The 25,139-nt window shown below is 39.9% G+C and overlaps 1 protein-coding gene across 1 annotated transcript in view; it reads left to right on the top strand.

The window, feature by feature from the left end:
* Cask (calcium/calmodulin dependent serine protein kinase) overlaps positions 1-25,139 on the top strand; it is a 390,111-nt gene that overhangs the window by 168,033 nt on the left and 196,939 nt on the right. Inside the window, 1 exon segment of the mRNA XM_032890511.1 lies at positions 20,945-21,050. Within this exon segment, the coding sequence (XP_032746402.1) occupies positions 20,945-21,050 (106 nt within the window).

The following is a 25,139-nucleotide window of genomic DNA, read 5'->3' as shown; positions in this document are numbered from 1 at the left end:
ATTGAAATAACATGGAGTATATAATTAGCCATATCTCTAACCTTTGCTTTTCCTGCTATCTCTTGTTACTTTGTCCTAGCTTTACTTTTTCAACTTGACTTTTTAACCCTTCTGTTTGGATTGCCTATCTTTTCTCTTAATTTACCATTTACAGAGGTAAATTTTGACTGACTGTTTTGGTTTAAGTTAGTATTGTACAGTTTCCTAGCATTTTTATCTCCTGTGTTAGTTTTTTCTTATTGTTCTGACAACATATCTGAGGGGAAAAAACAAAAGCAAGAATGTTTATTTTGGCATGCAATGTCAAAGGGTTTAGGTCATCATGGCAGGGAGGGCATAATAAGTAACTTACATTATTACTGCTAGGAAGCAGACACAAGTAAGTCCTTCTACTACTACAGGGCATTTTCCCATTCCTCTTTGCTCTACTTAGCAGTGCAGCCTGTAGGAGGAAGGTCCTTTCTCCATAGTTAATTCCTAGAAATACCTATGGAGGAATAACTAGAAGTGTGCTTTACTAATCATACTTTTTCAGACCATTCACGCTAACAATCAAAATCAATAATTACAAGTCTATTCTCACCAAGTGGGCACCCAAATATGTCTCCTTAAGCTGGAATGTCTTACTCTTTCTCTTCACTCCCCAAACCTCATATCTAATTCCTATTTCAAAATGCACTTATTCTATCTCCCAGAGTCCTTTAAGTTTTAACAGACAAAAGCTGTTCAGAAGTCCAATTTTCAAAATCTGAGACTCAATGCAAACTCTTAGCTGTGGGCCTCTGTGAAATCAAGAAAACATTAGATATTTCCAAGCTCCTGCAATTCTTGTATTCTGCATTCTTGCAAACACAGCATCCCATGGACTATGCCAAAGTCTCCCACAGTTCCAATAGGAGTCAGGATCCTCTGGGTCATGGCTGCAGTGGTCTCAGGGTTCCTGAATTACTGAGGAAAGGGAAGAGGCAGATTCTCTGTCAGCTCTGTGTAAGCAGAGAAGTCTGACCTTTTAAAACTTATTCATTACTTAAAAAAAGAATCTTTTACTCTTGAGGCTCTAATGGCAGCTCAATTCTTGAGATTCTTTCAAGAGATCTTTCCTGTTGTTCCAAGGCAAAGCGTTTGACTTCCTCTTAATGACCCTGATCTCTTCAGCACTCTGAATTTCCTTGTTGCCAACTTTACACAGTTCTTTTCTGAGCAAACTGCAAGTTTTTCAAACATTTCTGTTCCTCTTTTTGTTCACTGTTTATTATGAACTTGGCTAAAAGCAGCCAGCACTGTGCATTCTTCAGCCTGAATGCTAGACTGCCCCGAGACTTCCTCCAGCACGTGGTCTACCACTTTTTCATTCAGCTTCACTCCAAAGACCAAGGCAGGGCTTTGTCAGACTGTCATGTCCATGGCCTCTAGTAAAGTTCCTGACAGACCCTCATTTCCATGTGAAATTTTATGAACCATCGTTATTCTCCATACTCTTAACAGCATTCTCGTCTCAGCTCCCTAACTAGAACCATTAAGTTCTGTTTCAGCGTTCTAGAGTTTCTAGAGCCCACATCTCCAGACTCTTCCAGATTCCTTCCATGGCCCAGTTCCAAAGACTTCTAAACCACATAGTCAGATGGGTACAATAGTAACACTACTTCTCTGGTACCAGTTTTCTATGTTAAGTACTTGTTCAAAGGTCATGACAAAATAATCTTAGCAAAACAGCAGAAGGGAAGAAAGACTTGTTTTGGCCTTGTGTTTCAAAGGTTTCATCCATCATGGTGAGGAGAATGTGGCACAGAAGAGTTATTGTGACCAGGAAACAATGTATGTGGTCCATCCAGGCCCCCAGTAGGATTGTGCTGGCTATGTTCAGGAATAGTCTCCCTCTTGTAGTTAACCCCATTTGGAAATACTTACACAGGCACACTTCACAGCTACACCTAGAAGTGTACTTTATTAATCTTCTATGCTCAACCCTATCACCTTAATCAGATCGAGCCATTATATATATCATGTTTCATTTGACATTCTCGTTTGGCTTTTATAAAAAAAAAAAAATGCCTCCTCAGAATTTTTTTCTGTTTCTTTTTAGACTTTTTCTTTTTAGAGGTTTTCCTCTTATATCTGATGACACTTACTTAGCTTTTCTTTCTTTCTGCATGCCCACCTGCCTATCTTTCTTTTCTTTCTTTCATTCATTCTGTCTTTCCCCTCCCTCCCTCCCTTACTTCTCCCTCCCTCCCTCTCGTCCTTCCTTCTGAGGTCAATATGCAACAGTTGCCTAGAAACTATAGATATAGGTGTAATTTAACTATGATTGATCAGAAAAGAACTGGGCCATTTTTGACAGCCCCAGAAGTTGTCTAGTATCTGTAGGGTTTGGGGGTTTTTTGTTTGTTTTCCTTAATCCAGTCAGTTTGATGAGGAAGAGTCTAGAATGTCTGTCTTGGGTTGATAATTGTGCTATACCTGTATGGTCAGTCTTTTACACTTCTCCCATCATAGATTGAAGGGTACATCATAAGGATAGTCCCAATTGGACTTCAACTTTCTTTGATCCACTGACCATTTACTTATTCCTTATTCTGAAATTTGTTTATTTATCCAGTGTACATCTGTGTCTTAGCTCATTCTTTTAAGCTATTAACTTGTAATTTGTTTATTGAATTTTTAGCTAGCTTTCAAGGGGTAGTAGAGATTGGAGGAAACTAGAGGATGGATTTGATTGAAACTTCTTATATGCATGTCTGAAAACTAAATAAAATAAAGCAAAACTATGAAGAACTTTCAGAAATTGTAGAGAAATATGTGTTTAAACCATTGTTTAAGTGGAAATACTGGTTCACTTACTCATAAAGTTCAAACATGATTTATTGAACTATATACAATCTATTTTATCATATTATGGGCTCTTTGGTCACCTCCTGTAAAGCAGTCCTGTGTTGCACACAGGCCCAGTGTGCAAATTAACCTTAGTTAATTTGAACAATGCCAAGAAATAGGGAACTCATTCACACCTCATTGGCTATTCCACACAGATTCTATTTGTTGGCAGAAGTAGGGGATCTATTTTTTTAGGGGAGAGTGTAGTATGACTTGATGCTTTCCTGGTTCTCTATCAGATGGTACAGATAACCTACAGCCAGAGAGCATGACATCTACCAGTATTCACCAGATGCTGAATGTACTTGGAATAGACCTTTTACTCTAGGAAGCTGCAGAAAATGACTACCAAGCCATCTCTGTAGCTCTCTCCCAAGTCAGAGCTGTTCAGAAAGGAGTAACTATACTCTGTTGTCTTCTCCTAAATCTTCAGAGTTTCCCTGGAAGTGAAGGTGGAGGAGTGGCTGCTCTGTTGGCTCTTCTCACCTGTTCTCTCTAGGCCTTCTTCCTCATGATCTCTGGAGTAAGTGACCGCCTACTTTTACCTTAAGGAGCAGATCTGAAATCCAGCTGCTGAACTCCCTAAAACAGCTCTTTTTGCAAAACACACTAGGGAAGTAAGTACCCCCAACCCCCCTGTACATTCTCTCTCAGTTGTAGAGGTTTCCCATTGTTCTACCTCAGGTTCTGTAGATTATATTGAATAAATGCTTCTCAGTTTATTGTAAGCCTTTTGATCTGTCTCCAGAAGCTTGAAATGATTGTATTTCTTGGTTCTTTTTTATGTTTTTTGTATTGGATTTTTTAAATTTACATTTCAAATGTTATCCCCTTTCCCTGTTTCCCATCCACAACCCCCCTATCCCATCCCCTCCCCCTTCTTCTATGAGGGTGTTCCTTCACCCAACCGTCCACCCCTTCCAGCCTTCCTGCCTTCCTGTATTCCCCTACACAAGGCCTTCTCCTCCCATTGATGCCCAACAAGGCCACACTCTACTATGTATACAGCTGGAGCCATGGGTCAGTCCATGTGCAATCTTTGGATGGTGGTTTAGTCCCTGGAGTCTCTGGTTGGTTGGTATTGTTGTTCTTCCTATGGGGTTGTAAACCTCTTCAGCTCCTTCAGTTCTTTCTCTAACTCCTCCATTGGGGACCCCATTCTCAGTCCAATGGTTGGCTGCGAGCATTTGCCTCTGTATTTGTCATGCTCTGGCAGAGTTTCTCAGGAGAGCTATATCAGGCTCCTGTCAGCATGCACTTCTTGGCATCGGCAATATTGTCTGGGTTTGGTGGCTGTGTATGGGCTGGATCCCCAGGTGGGGCAGGCTCTGGATGGCTTTTCCTGCAATCTCTGCTACACACTTTGTCTCTGTATGTCTTCCTGTGTGTATTTTTGATCCCCCTTCTAAGAAGGACTGAAGCATCTGCACTTTGGTCGTCCTTCTTGAGGTCTGTGGATTATATCTTGGGTGATCCAAGCTTTTGGGCTAATATCCACTTATCAGCGAGTGTGGTTGTGTGTGTGTGTGTGTGTGTGTGTGTGTGTGTGTGTGTGTGTGTTACCTCACTCAAGATAATATTTTCCAGTTCCATCCATTTGCCTATGAATCATGAAGTCATTGTTTTTGATAGCTGAGTAGTACTCCATTGTGTAAATGTACCACATTTTCTGTATCCATTCCTCTGTTTAGGGACATCTGGGTTCTTTCCAGCTTCTGGCTATTATAAGTAAGGCTGCCATGGTGAGGATGTGGAGAAAGAGGAACACTCCTCCATTGTTGGTGGGATTGCAGACTGGTACAACCATTCTGGAAATCATTATGGAGGTTCCTCAGAAAATTGGACATTGAACTACCTGAGGACCCAGCTATGACACTCCAGGGTATATATCCAAAAGATGCTCCAACGTAATTGTTGGTTCTAACCACCTAAATACAGTAAGACCTCTGTACCTTCAGGATCTGCATCCAGAGACTCACCCCATCATGAAATGAGAATATTTGGGCAGAATTGTGTGTGTACTAAGTGAGTATGGACTTTTCCTCCTTGCCATTATTTCCTAAATAATGTAGCAGAACAAGTGTTCACACAGCACTCACACTGCATTGGTGTTATAAGTGATCTAGGGAGGACTTCAAGTAAAAGTTGCATGCCAATACTACGCTGTTTTTTGTAAGGTACTTGAACAACCCCAGATTTTGGTATGGTTCTGGAAGCTATCTCATTCAGACACCGCGGGAATATTTGGTATGGTATATCCAGGAGACAGGTTTTCCCTGAGCTCCTAAGAACCCCACCTTGACATCGTGCTCCAGTAATTCTGTACCTTAATTCAAAGTAATTTTTGAAATGATAATTAGGTGACGTGAATTGATCCGTTCCAGACGTGAGAAGCATTATGTCAGGAAATTAAGAGCATGGATTCAGGAGTGGAGAGGTGGCTCAGTGGGTAAAGTGTGTGTTGTGTTAGCATGAGGACCTGAGTTTGTTTGTATCCCTAGAACTCAAATAAAAGTCAGATGTATGGTACATGCCCATAACTACAACATTTACAGGGAAGAGGCAAGAGCCCAGAGTCTCTGTGACCCGCCAATCTAGTTACAACAGTGAGCTCCAGGCTCACTGAGAGACCCTCTCTCAAAAACCAAGGTGGAAAAAATTAATTGAGGAAGAATTCAATGTCATTTTCTGAACTCCACATCTCTCTACATGGTTTGTGCATCTGCATCTGCACATATATATGAATGAAACACACACACACACAAAGAGGGGGGGGATATTGATTTTCATTCATCCCCTGGGTTAAAAATCTTTGTTTTACAACTTATTCTGTGGGTGATTTATTGAATTGCTCTCAGTCTTTGTTTTAGATAAGTATTGCCTGCCCCTTCAAGTTGTGAGAATTAAATGGGCTAACTCATAGTAAAACAACCTGACTCACAGTAACATGCCCAATAAAGGTTAGCAGATATTTATTGTTACAATAGACAAGTTAAAGAAAAATCACCATCTCATTTGTGAATTATATTATCAAGGTCAATAATTATGGAGACGAGAGGAGGCCACCATGCTCAAACCCTGAGGGCAATGAATTGCTGGGAGTAGACTGCTGACTGGCAGCCCCCTATTGTCACCATCTAAATTGTAAGTAAAGTGGCAACAGGGAGCAAAGTAAAGAACCTTGGCTAAAGGAAAGATGACAGGAGGAGCCTTGAGTGCATAACAGTCGGGAATGGGCTGTGGCCTGCAACAGTCAGACTGCTGCATTTAACAATAACCTCCAGACAACAGAAATGGCTGGCACCTGGAAAAGGTCCCAGGAATAGCCCCAGATGCAAATGTGATCCATGTCATTATAGTAACTGAAACTGATACAACTCCTTCTGACAGCTACAGTGGCAGGAAGCAGAGTTGGCGACCTGATTGGGTACTTTTGGTGGGATCAGTGTTCTCCCCCCACCCCACTCCAAGCTAGACAACTGTTCTCTGATTGGTCCCATTTTTCACCTTAACTTTATGCATACATATTCAGCCAATCAGGGGCCCAGGTGGCTCAATGTAACTGTGTAGGATGAGCATTAAAGAAACATCTTATTGAAGTCTTCTTCTGAGGAAAAAGAAAACAAAGACTGCCTTCAAGACCCATGAGAGACAGACTGAAAACACAGACCTTGGGGAGGCAACCCAAAAGGACTGCCTCCATAGCTACAGGAGGACTCATTCATGCCCCAGTCTCCAGAACTCCAACCTCTGTGACATTTTCTAGTTTCCAAGACCTACTACTTCAGATACCCGTGGCTCCAGACTTTGAGACCTACAGCTCCAAGAAGTCCAGTAGTCATAACAGTTTTCATAGCTGTAACACTTCTGGCTAGTCTCCTAAAGCTACCAAGAGTTCACATCTATTCTGTTCTTTTATTTTACAGTCTAGTCGTTAGTTGTTACCTCTTCCTTGTCTGCCCTCCCACAGTTCCTCATCTCATTCCTCCTCTCCCTGTCTCCAAGAGGATGTTCCCTCTGGCCAAGCCTCCCCACTCTCTAGGGTCCCAGGTCTCCCAAGGGTTAGGCATACTTCCCCCACTGAGGCCAGACCAGGCAATCCTCTGTTGTGTATGTGTCAGGGGCTTTGGACCAGCTGGTGTATGCTGCCTGGTTGGTGGCTCAGGGTCTGAGAGATCTCAGGGATCCACGTTAGTTGAGACTGTTGGTCTTTCTATGGGGTCTCTCTCCTCCTCAGCTTCTTCCAGCTTTTCCCTAATTCAGCCACAGGGGTCCCCAACTTCAGTCCAATATTTGTATCTGCCTCTGTCTCAGTCAGCTGCTGGTAGGGAGTCTCAGAGGACAGCCATGCTAGGCTCCTGTCTGTAAGCACAACATAGCATCAGTAATAGTGTCAGGCCTTGGAGCCTCCTCTTGAGCTGGATCCAAAGTTGGGCCTCTCACTGGACCTCCTTTCCCTCAGGCTCTTCTCCATTTTTGTCCCTGCAGTTCTTTTAGATAGGAACAATTCTAGGTCAGAGTTTTTGACTGTGGGATGGCAACCCCATCCCTCCACTTCACGTCTTTCTACTGAAGGTGGATTCTATGAGTTCCCTCTCACCTCCGAGGTCTCCGGTACTTTCTAGAAGGTCCCCCTCTCCTGCCCCACACTAGTCCCACAAAGAACTGTTTTTCCAGTTCAAAATTGGTTAATCTCATTTAAGGCTGTTAATCCTGTGATAATAAAGTGCCTTTCCTTTGTACATTCTTGGCTGACTGCCCACCTCAATCTTGGAAAGGGCGAGACAAGAACCCAGTTGGCAACAAGAGGGTCTCCACTAACCACCTCAATATTCACATAGATCTGTACTCCCTTGCTAAGTATATGTGATTTTGAGTACCCTCTAGTGGAGGAAGGTCAGATGTGCTCTTTTTAAAAACAGCTCCTGACTAGTTAACCAATAGTGAATAGATATGCATATAAATGCCTTTAATTGTTAAATTTTCCGGAAACCTTTGATCTTAAGTGTTTTTTCCAAGAAAAACCTTAGAGCCATGTGATACTATTAAATAATACAGTATATGAACTACACAAAAAATGCCAATCCTCCATTATTTTGCCTATGTGGTGGCAAATGCCTTGAAGTTTTCCATTTGCAGTCATGGTAACAAAATGTAGAGGGTAATATTTATACTTTTTTGTTGTATGTAGATTGTATGTCTTAACCATTCTCTGAAAAGTCTAATCAATGTGATACGCTGCTGAGAAGAGATTGCCTGAACATTTGGATGGTTTTAGCATCATCTTCCATAGAAGTATGGGATACAGAGTCCTGGATGGGTTGGGAATCAAAAACCTGTGCTCATCTTTCACTTGGGTTATAAATTAGTCATGGGAATTTGAGCATGTCTCTTGCCTACCAGGGCCTCATTTTCTTTCTGAGTAAAATGTGAACATCAAAAGGAGTGTTACAATGATGGCTTACAGTAATGTCCATTTTTAGAATTCTCTGTACTTCTATGTGACAATAGACATAGGATAAATGGGTTCTGGGCACTTGGTGCTGCCTTCCAGCAAGATTGGCAGAATTACCAGCAGCAGGCGAAGTTGCTAAATGCTGAGATCTTCCGGCATGGGGGTGCAGAGGTTAGGGGGGCAGTGTTGCAATTTCATCACAGCAGCATATGCCTCTGTCTGCTGAAGACTGTTAAAAACAGCTGTGAGGCGGAGTGTAAAGGGGATTTGGGTGAATGAGTAATGTTCCTCAGGGTGAAGAATTATATGAAGTATTAAATGGGGAAGGAGTGTTTATTTCGAGGCCTTTCTTAGAGCTATTTTCACGCAAGTACATCCTGTACTTTGACCATATTCACCCTCCTACACCTTCCACTTTCTCTACTAATCCATCCCATTAGTCCCCTTCCTTTTCTAGGAGAATCAATTTAGAGGTTTGAAAAAAGGTGCATTTTTAGGTTCCATTATCCCACTTTTAGGCATCTCCGCTAAGGTCACCCCTGTTGACTCCTGGAGCCTCCCCATCCCAGATCTCTGGGACTTCCTAGAGATGCCCCCCCACCTCCCCACCCCCACCAGCTGCAGAGTTCCATCCATTCTCCTGGACTTCCGAGCCACTTGGCTCTCTCCACACCTGATCCTACCCCCCATTCCTATCCCCCTCCTGTCTTCCACTCAGTTCCCTCCTACCTCTGTTTTTTCCCATGACTATTTGTTCCCCGTTCTAAGTGAGATTCAAGTTTCCTCATTTGGCCTTCCTTCTTGTTTAACCTCTTTGGGTCTATGTATCATAGGTATTCTGTATACCACGTATGTCCTTTTGGGTCTGGGTTTCTTCACTAAGGATGGTATTTTCTAGATGTATCCATTTGCCTGCAAAATTCATGATGTCCACATTTTTAATACCTGAATAGTATTCCACTGTATAAATGAACCATATTTTCTGTATCTATTCTTCAGTTGAGGGACATCTGGGTTGCTTCCAGTTTCTGGCTATTAAAAATAAAGCTGCTATGAACATAGTGGAGCACGTGTTCTTGTGGCATGGTGGAACATCTTTTGGATATATGCCCAGGAGCAGTATAGCTGGGTCCTCAGGTAGTAACTATGTCCAATTTTCTGAGGAACTGCCAGACTGGTTTCCAGAGTGGTTGCACCAGTTTGCAATCCCACCAACAGTGGGAGGAGGGTTCCCCTTTCTCCATGTCCTCAACACCATGTGCTATCCCTTCAGTTTTGGTCTTTGTCATTCTGATTGGTGTAAAGTGGAATGTCTGGCTCATATTCATTTGCATTTCTCTGATGACTAAGGATACAGGAGCCCCAGTGGAGGGGTAAAGACAGCAACCCACCCACAAAACTTTTGACGCCAAATTTGTCATGTCTAAAAGAAATGCAGGGATTACGATGGAACAGATTGAAGGAATGGCCAACTTGACACCCATCCCAAGGGCAAGCACCAATCCCTGACACTATAAATGATACTCTCTTATGATTACAGACAGCAGTGTAGCATAAGTGTCCTCTGAGAGGCTTAACCCAGCAGCTGACTGAAACAGATGTAGATACCCACAGCCAAACATTACACTGAGACTGGTGACCCCTATGGAAGACCAACAGTATTAACTAACCTAGATCCCTGGGAGCTCCCAGAGACTAAGCCACCAACCAAAGACTAGGGCTAGACTGAGGCTCCCAGCACATATGTAGCAGAGGGCTGCCTTGTCTGGCCTCAGAGGGAGGAGATGTGCCTAATCCTGCAGAGACTTAATCAGGGGGTTACACAGAAGGCCCCATCCTCTCAGAGGCAATTGGGGTGGGGCATGGTAGAGGGATCCTGTGAGGATGGGACTGGGAAGGAGCAACATTTGCATTGTAAATTAAAATATTTTTAAAATAATTAATTAAATAATATTTTAATAATAATTAAAATATTTAAAAAATTTAAAAGGTGAATTTTAAAGCACATAAGCATGGGTCAGAAGCTGAAGGGATGTAAATATGATGTGGAAGCTGAAATGTGGATATGTGGAATATTTTAGAGGAAAGAGAAAACAAAGCCCTTAGCTTCCAGTTGTGGTGCTCAATGGGTCTGTGGACTCTAGTTAAGTGGTTGGAGGTAAAATCAAAGCCATCCTGAAGGATTATAACATTTTAATGCACAGAACAGAGCACAGTGAAGGAGTTTGAAGTAATATGATAATAATAGCTGCTTTAAACTCCAATAACGCTTTAATGAGTAACATGAAAAGAAGAAACTGAAGGCAGAGGGGCACAGTAGATGATTATTGCTGTGGTCCAGACAAGAGTTGGTAAAAGTCAAAACTGGGCTAATAGCGGGAAGGGAAATTGTTTTGACAGGTGATGCAGCTGTGACTACTAAGAGGAAGAGAGGCAGTGGTTTGTCTGAGGATAACTCCAAGAGGGGCCCAGATGAATGATTTCCCAAGAAGTTATAGACGTTAAAGTTGCATTGAACCATCTAACAGTGTGGCCTAGTAGTGGGTATTCACACTGACATCTTTTTGTCCTTACACTTGCTTCAAATGATTTTGGTAACGATAGGGAGAAATAATTTTTATCAAAAATAGTCAAAGTAAAAAGAGCTATGTTCCATGTTGTGTACTAGACAAGGTGCTTTCACGGGCTTCACAAACTCCCTAGGCCTCTCCACAGTCCTGAGTAGCAGTCGTTCTCTTATCTTCCTGTTTTACAGATGGAGGAATGTAAGGCTCTAAGGGTGGGACAGCTACCGGTTGTTGGGGGCAGGATTTTTAAATGGACCTTTGACTACAAGTCTGTTATATTATCAGCACAAGTGTCAGTAATTTGAAAGATACATGCCAGATCTATGGAATAATGTGACTGGCCAGGAAAGTCCTAAGTGAACTCCCCCCCCCCAAAAAAAAATCTGTGCTCTAAAACCTTATATGAAATGCACCATTATCTACAATGATCTAAATAATGTGTCCATTGTAACTGTTTACTGTAATGCTGTGTCATGGGTTAGGGCTTTTGTTATGACTTAGTGACCACTGATTCTTAAACTGAAGAGGAGGTGAGACCCGCCTGCCTGTTTTCACTAGCTGGGAGGATTCCACTCAGCTATATGTGAATCAGATGTGAGAAGCCTCTGCCTCTCAAACTCAATTGTTAAGGAAACTTTTGTTTTTTTCATTCTCAGTTTGATGAACTGGCAAAAGAGCTATTCAGAGAAAAAAATGCGGAAAGAAGATTGGTTATAAATGTATGCTCTTTACAGAGTAAGAAAATGCACATTCTGGCACTCTGCCTACAAAAACTAGAGAAGAGCTTCAGTGTCATTATTTGGCAGACACTCTAAAATATATTTATTTCATTCTTGTAAACATTTATACACTAATTAGTACATAATTTATATTATTTTGATATCAAGATGGGAAACAGCAAATTGGACTGCATAGAATGTCCCCAAGGAACTTCTTATAATTTTTTTCAAAGAATAGAGGAACAGAGCTAATGGTAGTTTTATACATTTCACATAGTACAGTGCTGGGTTTGGCAGCAAACAGCTGAAATATTATGAGAGTTGTACTTTTTGAAACCTCAACAGTTATTCTCAAAACTGCTCGTTGCTGGAGTGCATGACAGAGCCTGAGTTCCCGTGTCATAACAGCCAGGAGGTACATTAGACGATTTCCTGTCTCCATCCTGACCTTACTCGTGGCTTTTGTGCTTCCCTTAAATGTCACTGAAGACTCTTTGGAGGCAGAACATCTACTATTTCAACAGACTTTTTGAAATGGATTCTGGCTCCAAATAAGTTTTAAATGGTGTGTCTAGATAGCTACTATATTTTGAGTACTAAATAAGATGCTTCCTTATTTTTATGGAAGACAAAATGAAAGATTTGTTATGAAGACAAGACAGTCATAATATGACTAAAATTTATTAAGACACTGGGGAAATAGAGCCCTTCTAGAAGGCTCTTCCCTTACACAAGAGTTTCATTATGTATAAAACATCATCTTGCCACTTTCCAGCAACTGCTGGGTGACTCTACTTTGAACTAAAAATTTTCTAGTATTTTTCAAAGCTTTGTGACTCGTTTATAAACTTAAGAGTAAATGGCTACCTACACACACCTGTTAGCAAGCTTCTCTTGATAATACACTGTGTCAGTAGACTATCAAAGTAAGATATATAAATAATTTGGTGGTTATGTATATGAATCTGTAAGTGTATCTATGTCTGATTTTATAAAGCAGCCACTTTATTCTTTCCACAATTAATTGATACTTTTGATATAAATTTGTTTCATATTCTTTTTGAGACAGTTTCTCTCTATAGTCCATGCCTTGCAGTCCTTCTGCCTTGGACTCAACATTGCTGGGATTCCAGGTGCTAACTGCAGTGCACAGCTTTTATACTATTCTATGATAGTTTGTTGACAGAAAGATTTTATGACTAGATGGGAAACCTGTGTAATTAAAACCATTGGTAATAATTTCACTGTACCATGGACATCCTTTGTCTTAGTTATTTACTTATTTATATATTAAACTAGATCATAAGTTGTTTTCTGAGGAAATTTTTGGCCCTATTTGCAGTGGCTTCATAGTGGAGAAAGGCTTTGTAGAGAGAAGTAAGTGGTAAGGAAATCTATCCTGGCGGGTATCTTTGGGGATCCCCAATACATTTATTTATCAATAGATAAAAATAGGAAGTAAATCCGATAATATAATCAGGAAATATTATGTACTAGACTTTGACAAATTAGTTGAATTGTTTTATTATAATAACTTCTTTGCTATTTAAGCTTTATTGGGTAAAATTTATGTGCAATAAAATAAACCCATCTAAATCTGTAGATCAGTGAGCTTTAATGAATGATCACCTTACAAAGCATCCTCATCTCTCTCTCTCTCTCTCTCTCTCTCTCTCTCTCTCTCTCTCTCTCTCTCTCTGTGTGTGTGTGTGTGTGTGGTGTGTGTGTGTGTGTGTGTGTGTGTGTGTGTGTGTGTATGATGCTTTTTGAGACTTTAATATTGAGAAGTAATTGAAGCATTAAGTAGGGTTTCTCCAATTTCCTTTTATTAAGTGAAAAATACAATGTTGAAATAGGTATCTGGTTTTAATCATCCTAAAACACCCAGATCTTCCCTTCCTTGGTTTATACCTCCTCAAATGAAAAACAAGCAGAGGACTGTATCTATTAGAGATATCAGGAACATTGTATTTAGTTGTTAGCATGCATTAAATATAATCTCAACAATCATTTGTATATGTGAGAAAATGAAGCACTGAGCTTGGTTTGCTTTGGATCTCAGGTTCCTCCACCTTTTCTTTTTAGCTGTCTCATTAACATGGTTTATTAGTTGCATCCCCCAAAAGACTTCCACCATGATCATGCTTGAGTAACTCCTTGCACAGAATACTGAAGGCTATATTTTCTGAAATGACTAAGTTGGTTTCTTTTTAATGTAATGTTGGTTCTTACCCATAAATGGCTTTTAAGCAGATACTTTTCTTTAAAGACACTTTAATATGCCAGAAGATAAATTTTAATAAGGAGCTTTGAATTTGTCACCTGGAACATTTATTAATATACAACTAGTAAGATCAATGCTTTTTAGTACTTAAATATGGATTAGGAATGTCCTGACATTTTTAGAACTTAGAACCAAAGTAAATAAGTAATATTTGTAGGCCCTTATTTACCAACTCATCCGAATGAAAGAGAAAAACAAGCAGTTACCACAGCAACTGTCTTTATTTTATAGATGATTGGTATTTGTGCATATAGTATTGGCTTTGGTTTGAATTTAATATTAAACTGGGCAGTGCGCTGTAATGTGTTTGTTACATTAGACCAGAACCCAAAAACTCAGAAATATATTACCAAAATCTCATTAATTTTGAAATAATCCATGCAGTTAAGGGTAATTTCTAATCAATGCACTTTTCTCTAGTTGAGAAACAACAACAACAACAAATTGTTAGTCAAACATCCTCCAATTCCCTTTCTTCATTCAAAAGACAAATGAGAGTTTAGTTTATAAGAATAAAAGGTGGGCAAGAACACAAAGAAATTAGAAGATGCACAGGACTCTATAAGTGTGTGAAAAGAAATAATAAAATTTGTAGGGAGAGTAGTAAAATGTGTACAAGAGCAAAGAAATAACTTATGTGGTTCTCTCTGGGCCTTAGATCATCGCTAGTTGAGAAGGGATTTCTATTTATAGAAAAATAGCCTTATTAAAGCGAAGCTCAACTGTACTTTAGCCTTTGTATTGGTTATTATATGAAGGTGGAACTCAGCCACAGAAAATGACTTTACTAATATAACGTCTCCATGGTTCTGCTTAGGTTCCTTTCTTAAAACATCTATGGTTATTAATTTTATGGCAGCAAGGACAATGTTATCAATACTGATTTCATTTACTTACTTGGTTGTTAACATTTATTAAAACAAACACATTGCTTCTGGCCCTAATTCTTTCTAGGACAGCATTAGGATATTCACTTTGACTTTCTAGGACAGCATTAGGATATTCACTTTGACTTTGCAGCTTGGGTCTCTTCTTACTGAATTTAAATGTTGAGTTTATGATGCAACTTAGACGTTTTTTAAAAGTGGATGAGAGTATTTCTGTGCTTTGTCAGGAAGTCACGCCAGCCTGCTGGCCGTCAGTGATGACAGCGTAACAGGAAGAAGCTGGTGTATAATAGTTTCGCTAGCTGCACAGCCAGGCATGCATTATCATGTTAGCATTGTTGCCCAGGTAGATCTTGGGCCATAAGTAAACTACAGAGTCCAGGTGTCATTGTGGTATAATGTCAAGAGCACTGGGGTTTTGTCATTAATCTTGCCCTTTATTTAGAAATTGTGCATTTTTTCAGCAACTTAAATATCATTCAACCAGGACCTCATTTTCTTTCTCTGTAAAATGAGAACACACACAAACACACACACACTCTCTCTCTCTCTCTCTCTCTCTCTCTCTCTCTCTCTCTCTCTCTCTCTCTCTCTTACCTGGATGATCACAGTTATTTAGTAACTACTTGAAGTGCGTGCTTGTAAACCTCAAATATTTTATTGTATATTCTAGTGTTAGAATCTATAAAGCAATTCATTCCATTAAGTTCTGAAGCACACAGCTATATATAGTATATACAACTATGTACCATCTTGTTTGCTACATTAAGCAAGATAAAAATAATTTTAAATGACAGAACAAATAAATGATTTAGATTAACAGTGGTAGAAAATTTTCCTATTTAGCAATTAATTGATAAATCATAGTTATTAAGACAAGATACAAAGTTTCCTTTTATAGTCATTGTTGAATTACATAACTGAATTTAGATTCTTTTTTAAATTATTAACTGCAATTGTTTGTCTGAAAATGGCAAACAAGAGCTTGGGCTGTGTAGCTTATGGACAGAATGCTTCCCCGGCAGCTCAGGGGTATGAATTCGATGGGGGGTGGTCATAGAAAAAGATAAGAATTAATGGAAATTGGGCTGGTGAGATGGCTCAGCCGATCAAGTCCCTTGCCATGAAGCCTGATGACCTGAGAACATTCCTGGAACACATGGTGGAACAAGAGAACTGATTTCCAGTAGCTGTCTTCTGACATCCACATGTAACTTTGTCACACCTGTGCACATGAACACACAAATAAGTAAAGATAATAAGAAAAATGTCAATTTATCTAGAGCTGTACCATTTGTAACTGCTACTAACATGTGGTTGCTAAGCACTTAAATTGTGACTGGACTACTTTATATAGATTAAGTATAAGAAACATACAGATCTAAAAGAGCACAAAAGTAACAGTTTTATTAATTTTAAATGTATGTTCAAATAATATTTTTCATACATTGGGTTGAATATGATACTCTTAAAATAGCTGATCTAATCATCATTGTAGGTTCCTGGGCAACTGAACTCTTATGTGTAGGCTGTTTAAATACAGACAGTGAGGTTGACACTGCTATTCTAAAACTAAACATTTTTTAATGGCTCCTTTCTTCAATAGTATTTATAAATACCAAACCTAGTTCTTACCCATTGTCAAATAAGCTTGCTGCAGAATTACAGCTCCAAATGGTACCCAATTTTTATGAACTCTAATAAGTGGTTGTAAAATGAATAATAAAAATTTTCAGGAAAATTATTTTGAAACATTACTAAAACCGATTCTCTAGCTCTCCCTTATTTGAGAGGCTGATCAGCCGTCCACAGCACTATTTATTAGTACCATGCAATGGCACTCACAAGATTATTGCTGTTGGGCAGCCTACACTTCTTAGGAGATTAATAGTAGTTTTAAGTTTGTATCATATGCTAATTTAATTTAAATATGTTACTGACTTGAGCTATAACATTAAGTATCATTAGTGCCTCTTTTAAAAGGAAATGAGTTGATTAAATATAGTTACATAGTTAAATGTGAGGGCACTAAATATAGAAATAGAGGATTGAAAGTCTCTTTCAAAAATTTCCTAAGGAAAAGGGAAGAGAGAAGGAAGGGGAGGGGAGGAAGGAGAAGGCTGCCAGTTACTAACAAAGCTCTCATTCCAAGCAGAGATGGCCCCACTCTGCCATGGTCCTCACAGGTGTGTTTTATAGTAGCATCTGTAAACAGTCACACAGTCGTGCCAAAGTATGACCATGTGCTTTCCAGTTCTTCCCTCCCTGCCTCATGAGTCACTATGTAGGTAAAGAGTAGTTTACTCCACTATGTCATCATCGACTTAACAGCACTTGACAGCTGCGTGTTCCCTTCGTTACATTTTCAAATGACCATTTGAGTTTCCTACGTTTGGAATCTACAGTTAAAATGATGCATATACAATATATTCATCCTTTTTGAGATTCTTTAATTTAATTTTTATTTTGATAGTTGTTTTTTAAAGTAAGTTTTTTTTGCACTATTTACTTGATATTTAAATTATGGAAACAATTGTGCATTTTTTTTACATTGCTGTCCCTATCATCTCAAATTTATTTTTATACTGTCAGTGTTGTGCTATCCTGTCAGCATTTTGGCTACAAAATGTCAGATTCACTGACATTTATGTCACATTGTTATTGGAAAGTAAGAGCCCCAGAAATTCTGCCTTTGTTTGGAGAGTACTAGGTATTAAACCAAGAGCTTTTTCAAGCCTTCTCCATGCCCAGCACAGGGGGGGTCTTTGGCAGATCTGTTTCTACTAAAAGCTTTCAGTGTAACAAAGCTGTCACGTAGCAAAGAATGGGGACTGAAGCATGCTGTAGTTACATGAAAGGGGCAAAATGGAAAAGAAACTGCAGAGCAGGAAAGAGACCAGGCTTGATGGTGGCAAACACTGAATGTGTTTGCTTCATGAGTGTCAGAGCAGAGTTAAAACTGCCTTTCATCAGAACAGAAACAAAGAAGGAGCCACTAATGTGAAAATCAGAGGTATGAAAGGGTGACTTCTGAGAACATGAGAAGCTAGAGAGAAAGTAAAAAGAAATTATAAAACTCTCAAGCTTTCCCTGGACTTGGGAAGCACAACATTCTTGAGAGGAGAGAGCCGTGCATGTATCTGATGTTCGGCTCCCTTTGGCCCTCCAACACACCTGTTAAAGACCTTCCTCATGGTTCCTTAGCATCCCTGGACAAGCCCTGCAACTGTTTTACTCTCTCCTCCTGCAGGGCCTTCCCAACTGATTTTCAACACAGAGGCATTTTCCCTAGGCTCCAGGTTTTTTTCTTTTTTTAAGGTGAATGCTAACTAACACACACACACACACACACACACACACACACACACACACACACACACCCTTTGGCCTCTTTCCCCACGTGCTGTACTCTACGTGGTTCTCTCCCACATGACTTCTTGTTGTGAACTTGCACTGCCCTTTGAAGTCAAATTAGTAGACTGAAGGTACCATGTACTCTCACCATTCACATTCCGGTGACTATAAGCAAGTCATTTACAGAAGTCAGTATTTGGTATGCAGGTGGCGGGGACAAAGGCAGGATTCACAACCACTGTTTCTGACTGCAGATTCTGTGAACTATTTAATCCGTGCAGGGCCACTTTTAGCCACACACAGTGTTTCCTTCTACAGTGAGCATACAAGCCAAAACTGCCTAGCCATTTCTTCTATTAGTTTCTTCCTTTCTTTTTTATTTCCAGATTCTTTAACTGTGATCACACCCACATCCATAACACAGTATGATAGAAAGCTTACTGACTTTAGAGTCAGGGTTCAAAGCTCACTCCTGTGATAGCTGTAGAGCTGTGCGATTTTGAACAGGTTTCCAATCCTGAGTGAGTTTCCTCATCAGTAATTTACCTACCTCACAGAATGGTTGGAGTTTTCAGCTCAGTGAGAGAAATGATAAATTGTAATCTCACATTAAATAATTATCGTTTGTATAACAAGTTCAGCGCCAACCTGCCATATATCCTCCCATAGCTTGGGTTCCAAGACCCTGCCTAGGGGACCCCGAGGGAAGAAAAAATGACAAGCACAAGAAAAGATGGGATCAAGTGGTCTGTGCTCTAGGATGGAGAAGCTGCCGTACTCCTCTAACCCCCAACAAAGCACGATTAGCATATACAGCTAAATCAAAGAGGCAGGGTTTATGGCATATAAGTAAATCAAGCAGGCATGTTTGGCAATCATAACAGGAACTGTGTCTGAACAGAAACAGTCCTCAGGCTGTAAACATTGTGGCGAAGGGAGAGAAAGCTACTGTGGGCATTTTCTGTGTACACTCTCATTCACACTTGGACCAGGAGGGAAAGCTTTGCTGTTTCTTTGAGCCTAAGCCAAGAGAAGCATTTCCATTTCCCAGGGGTCTAAGGCATTGGAATCCTTGCCATATATGTATGGCCTTATTGACCACACACATTCACTAAGGACCTCACCTGCTCCCTACAGATCCACCTCTTTACTTATTAGATGTGCAGTATTCCCACTTCCACCCAAGGAAGGCTTTGTGAGCCCTCTTAATCTCACTTGGGGAAGGCTGTGCCACTCCTGTAGATCTGGAGCTTTTGGGTCTTTGACATGGCTGTGCATATGTCAGTAGTATACATTCACTTAGGACTTCACTAGTTCCTGGCACTGATTGACCTCTCCTTGGAACCTTACCAGCTCAGAATGTTCATGGCTTTTTTCCCCTCAGATTCCAACCTTAACCACTTTTATATGCCTTTATTTTCTCTATGCCCTTGACTTTCTTAACACTGTATTATTGATCTCTCCATTTCTCGTGGTACCTATTCTTTTCTTTATGTTGCCTGTACGTCAGTAGCTTTCGTAAGATTTTCTCTTCAGCCATTGTGCTTGATGACAGGGCTAAGTTTAAATTAATAAAAAACAAGAAAAGAGTTCATGTTGTCTATTGAATTGTGCAGTCTGGATTTGGTTCTTACTCTCTTGTCTCCTTCTTTTTTTTTTTTTTTTGTTTTTTTTTTTTCGAGCTGGGGACCAGACCCAGGGCCTTAAGCTTCCCTAGGCAAGCGCTCTACCACTGAGCTAAATCCACAACCCCCCTTCTAGTTTCACATATAAAAACACCACATTGTATTTTATGTATCAGCAAACAGGTATAGCAGTATTAGTAGTGGAAGACTTTAGTTAAACACAAAACAAGTGGTGTCCCTGCCCATCCTTAATGTGAGGATGTTGATATTAATTTTGTTTTCCAAATAGGATTTTGTTGTTGTTGTTGTTGTTATAAGATAGAGTCTTATGTAGCCCAGGTTGACCCTAAACTCACCATCTAGGTGTGAGTAGCCTTGAAACGCCGATCCTCCTACCTCCAGCTTCCAAGTGCTAGGATTCCAAGCAGATGCTGCCATGCCCAGCGGCAAACAGCACTGCTATCTTATACACGGCAGCGCTACCTGCATTGTCTGTCTGTTCTTTAAAAGATCCTGAGTTAGTCAACATGTCTCACAGATGATATTTAAAAATTCCCAGGCTACAACTGTAATTCAACAGCAGACCACATACTTATAACACGTGAGACCCTGAATTCCATTCCCATCACTGCAAAAACTAATCAATTGATTGATTCTAACTTTGGCTCTGGGAACAGTACCTTTCTGTGTAAACCATACTATTTCTTTTCATATTTCACATAAATTCCGTGAAATGTCTGTAACCTGCTACATTTTATTCTTATCTGGCTTAAGGAAAAGTAAGACAAAGGTAAAATTCAAAACTAAATTGAGTTACTTATCAGCAGCTCAAGGAGAGGTTATCAATTTGGAGGCTGAAACTTGACTACCAGAGTTTGTGGGAATATACATGCACTTATTTTACTTTGGGACAAGCTGTTTCTGTGCTCAAAGGAATGAGAACCTTTATTAGTAAGAGCTTTCTCCCATATCTGGATGGAAGCTGAAAAGATATGGAAGGTTGTATGGCCACAGATGTGAAAGGGTGAGAAGAGAAGCTCAGTTTAAATGGGGGATTTCATCTCTTTAGACAGAGAAGTCTTCATGTTACCATAGATCACATCCATCCATTCATTCATCCTTTACTCTATTTGTCTCTTGTTCCTACCTAATGAAGTGTGCTGTGTGTTTGTTTTGCAGATCTAAAGCGGGAAGCCAGTATCTGTCATATGCTGAAGCATCCACACATTGTAGAGCTGTTGGAGACATATAGCTCAGATGGGATGCTTTACATGGTTTTTGAATTGTGAGTGTACATTTTATTTCTTGAGTAAAGTTTTAAGTGATGTTGGTTGCAGAAAATCTTAACACCTTTTTCTTCAAGTTTAACAACAGTTGTGGACTCATCTGTTTCAAGAGACCTGAAGTCACAGGTAAAAAAGAAGGATTTTCTCATTTAAGGACAAGTGGCAAAGGAAACAAAAGCTGGCCATCTCAAGTACTCTTACATTTTTCAGCACACTTCAGAGAAGAGGCTCTAAAACGACCTAGAGTCTCCCGAAATCTTGAGTTTGCATCTTAGTGAAGAAGAGAGAGATGTGAGCAGAGGATTCAACATAGGAAGTCTCTCTGGCAAGCGGAAATGTGTAGCAATGCACATAACTTTCTCTTTTGATGTAGTCATATTGCCATAAAAGGAAACTTCACAGCTAACAGTATCTTGATTTCAGGACACGACCTCACTTTGACCATCACTTGATTTTGTTTAAGATGGAGCAGTATGAGCCAAGTACAACTAAATAATCTGTAGATGCTTGGATAAATGTCCAAAGAGATTATGTAGGGCTTTATGGGATGACAAACAATATTTTGTCTTTAATCTTTTCTATAAAATTAACCCATGCCTTTGATTAGGAAAATAGAGAAAGGAAGATACTCAAGCTTCAGTAATCAAGATTCTAAAATCACATGATGTATTCATTGTCTATTGCTTCATAACACATTACTCCAAAATTTAGTGGCTTTTAAGCAGTGTCCATGTATTACCTCACCCTCTGAGCATCCAGAGTGAAGTTCAACTTAGATAAATTCTCTGACTCTAGATCTCTCACAAGATGGGCCAGAGCCATCTTAAGACTCTACCGAGGGTAGACCTGCTTCCAATTTCATTCACATGGCTGCTAGCAATCATGTCCTGAGTAAGGACCTCAGCTTCTAAGAGCCATTGGCCTGAGGCATGCCTTTGTCCCTTGTTACGTGGACCTCTTCATACAACAGGACGGCTACTAGCTTTGGCAGAGCAAGCAGCAAAGATAGAGATCGGTCTTAGAACCTAGTTCCCCAAGTTGCAGGACATCTCTCCTGGCATATTTTATTAGCTAGAAACGAGTCATCAGGTCAAGCTCACATACCTGGACCTACATAGCAAGAAGTAGGAGCCTCGGGAGGCATTTTACCCTACAGAAGGCTCACTAATACATTACCTCTCTAAGTAGAAGTTTGAATCCAAAGAACTGAACCAAAAAAACTAAAATTGATTGCAAGTTCAACCACGTAAGTGCAAGATCAGTGTGAATTTAACTGTGGCTATTTACTGGATAGGATGTCAGTGTTTTGAATAGTTGTTTGCAATAGCTTACAAATCCTAAATGGAATCTTAGGCCACATTAATTAGAAAGTGTATAGAATTCAAAACAAGGCCACACTCCCACCCTTACACACTGCTCTCTTACCCTGGAGTATTCATAGTAAGCAGTACACCGCAGTGTTTATAGAACAAAAAAGCCTTCAAAACACTGCCTGGCAAACATGCTGGAATTTTGAGCTGGGTCTGCTATAAGTTGATATAAAAAACTGCTATTATTGAGCTAGAGAGATGGCTCAGAAGTTAAGAGCACTGGCTGCTCTTGGAGAGGCCTTAGCTTAGATTCCTAGCAGCCACTTAGCAGCTCACAACTATCCGTAACTCCAGCTGCAAGAGATCTCTTGCCCTCTTCTGGCCTCTAGGCATCAGACATGTGCATGGTACATAGACATACATGCAAGCAAAAAGACCTATGTATAAAATAAAATCTAAAAAAAATTAATTTTTTATTGTAAGAAAATTTCTTTCAGCACCTTGAATATTCTTTTAGCTCTATTTCCTTCACAACAGTGTAGCCACATTTAGGGAAATGTGTACTATGTGACCTGCGTGGCAAAGGAAATCCTCTCTGTCAACTCATAGAGCCAGTCAGACTTGATTTCTGTCAAAGAAAAAAAGTCTTAAGTTCTTTTTTGAATGTAATGAAAACATTAACAGACATCCTGATGTCATTCATCTAACTATTGATTTTCAACTCTAAAATGGATGACGCTCTGTCACGAGCACATTGTCTAGATCTTCCTTCCTCGGCTCTTGGCTTTGCTTCTGGGCTGTCTTCCCCTCCAGGGTCTTTGCGTTCCCTAACTGACTTTGAAGGTAGACAGGCTTCTGGGATAGGGGAGCACTTGGTCTTTTGAGACCGCTGATTGTAAATCCAGAGATATGAAAGGAAAAGTAACAGATCATAGGATTTGTTTTCCGGCAGACTGGGTTATGGGAAGAGAGGAAATAGAAAATTGATTGCTTTAAAACATCCTAGCTCTGGAGCCCAGCAAGATGGCTTCAGTGGGTAAAAGCTCTTGCCGTGCTGCCCAGTCCTGATGACCTGAGTTAAATCCCCACCGCATAATAGCCTGGAAGCTCTCAAGCAAGCCAGCCTGAAGTGCACAGTGCAGCAGAAACTAAGGGAAACGCTGCCTCCGCAAGATAGAAGGTGAGAACCAACTCTTGAAAGTTGTCCTCTCACTTCCACATGCACAGTGTAGTGCTCACAATAGTAATAGGTAATTTTTAAAGAAAAACATCTAGTTCACATGTCCCTTGGAAAGATTTTGCATACTTCTAGACATAGTTGAATCCCAAATGAAATGCTCTTAAAGACATTGGAGTCATGGATACTCAGGAATGTATTGATTTTCGTATTCTAAGAATCCAATATAGGGAGAACAGAATCAGTATCTGCAGTGATTTGAAAGACTGTGATTTGTAAGAGTATGTCCTTGTTCACAGTGGCATTACAGGCCACCATTAGAATGAACAAGTGACAAATATCACCTTTAAATAAGGAAGGGTCTCTAATGATAAGATTTGGTCCAGGAATGAAGCCACTGTCAATTTTTTAAATTCAGATTACATCTCACTCATAGCCCCTCTCCCACCTTCTCCTTCCAGTCTTGCCCTTACAAGTCCTTCACCCCATAATCACCCTCACTTCACAAGGCACACATCCTCAAGAGATGCTGTAGCCATCCAAAAGGGCTGAAGGTAGGGTCTTACTTTGAGACTAGAGAGGGTTCCTGACATCCTACTCAATTTTAAGAAAATTCTTTTTAAATCCCTTTTCTGTTTTAATTTTATTCTTCCCTCAAGAACCCTGTTTCTGTCCATATGTTTTTCCTGAGAGAACTAAAAGCATATTTAATCATATACCATAAAGTGACAAGCACAGAAAGCAACATGTTAAAATTGACCTAAATTTTGACTCCCATTCAGCTTGTGTCAAGGGGCCCTAAAATGACACTAGTAGAGAGAAGATGTTCTTTGTTGGCATCAACTCTAGGATTTGGGCTTCGTGGTGTCGATGCAGTCCTTATGCTTTTGTGACTGATTTCGTATGATACTATCATGATTAAAATAATCCAATGGCTGTGACTGAAGATGACGTCTCATTAAACATAAACATTTATCAGTGCCCTAATCCCAATCTTAGCCTAAATTAATAAAACATAGCTATTTTCTTTTTTTCCACCTTTTATTTTGGAAATTTTCAAATGAAAGGGAGACTAATGTAAAGAAAGGCAGCACTGAGCTCCAGCAGTTATCAAAACACTCGCCATTCTCCGTTCAAACTACCCTTTCCTGTTACCGTTAGCCACTGGGAGTTGCCGCAGCTGTTTCCTTTCACCCCGAAACACTCCTGTTTTAAATGTTAACACTGTTATCCTGCCTAACAAAATCACCAATAATTTCTCAATATCATATCATATTCACTTGACATTCAGTTTTTCCTAATTGAACATGAATCTTAAATGACAGCTACCTAAATTTAGAACTTTTTTATGAGCTCTAGGGATCTGAAAGTAGATTATAAATTCACAGCTAAAATAACAGTGATTTCTTTAAAAGGCCAGAACCAAAATAGAGATGTAAAACTCTTCTTCTCTATCATTATTTTATAAATCAATCTTCACAGCTCTTTGCCCAGTTTTTCTACCTCTTGATCTTCTGGATTCCAACCAACAAGCCAGAAACAGGTTACTCTAGGAGCTGTGGTCCTCTGCCTCACAGGGCAACGCTGGTTGGTACACTTGT

The sequence above is a fragment of the Rattus rattus genome, chromosome X (assembly GCF_011064425.1).
Source record: "Rattus rattus isolate New Zealand chromosome X, Rrattus_CSIRO_v1, whole genome shotgun sequence".
Taxonomy (NCBI): Eukaryota; Metazoa; Chordata; class Mammalia; order Rodentia; family Muridae; genus Rattus; species Rattus rattus.
This window is presented reverse-complemented; position numbering and strand designations above follow the sequence as displayed.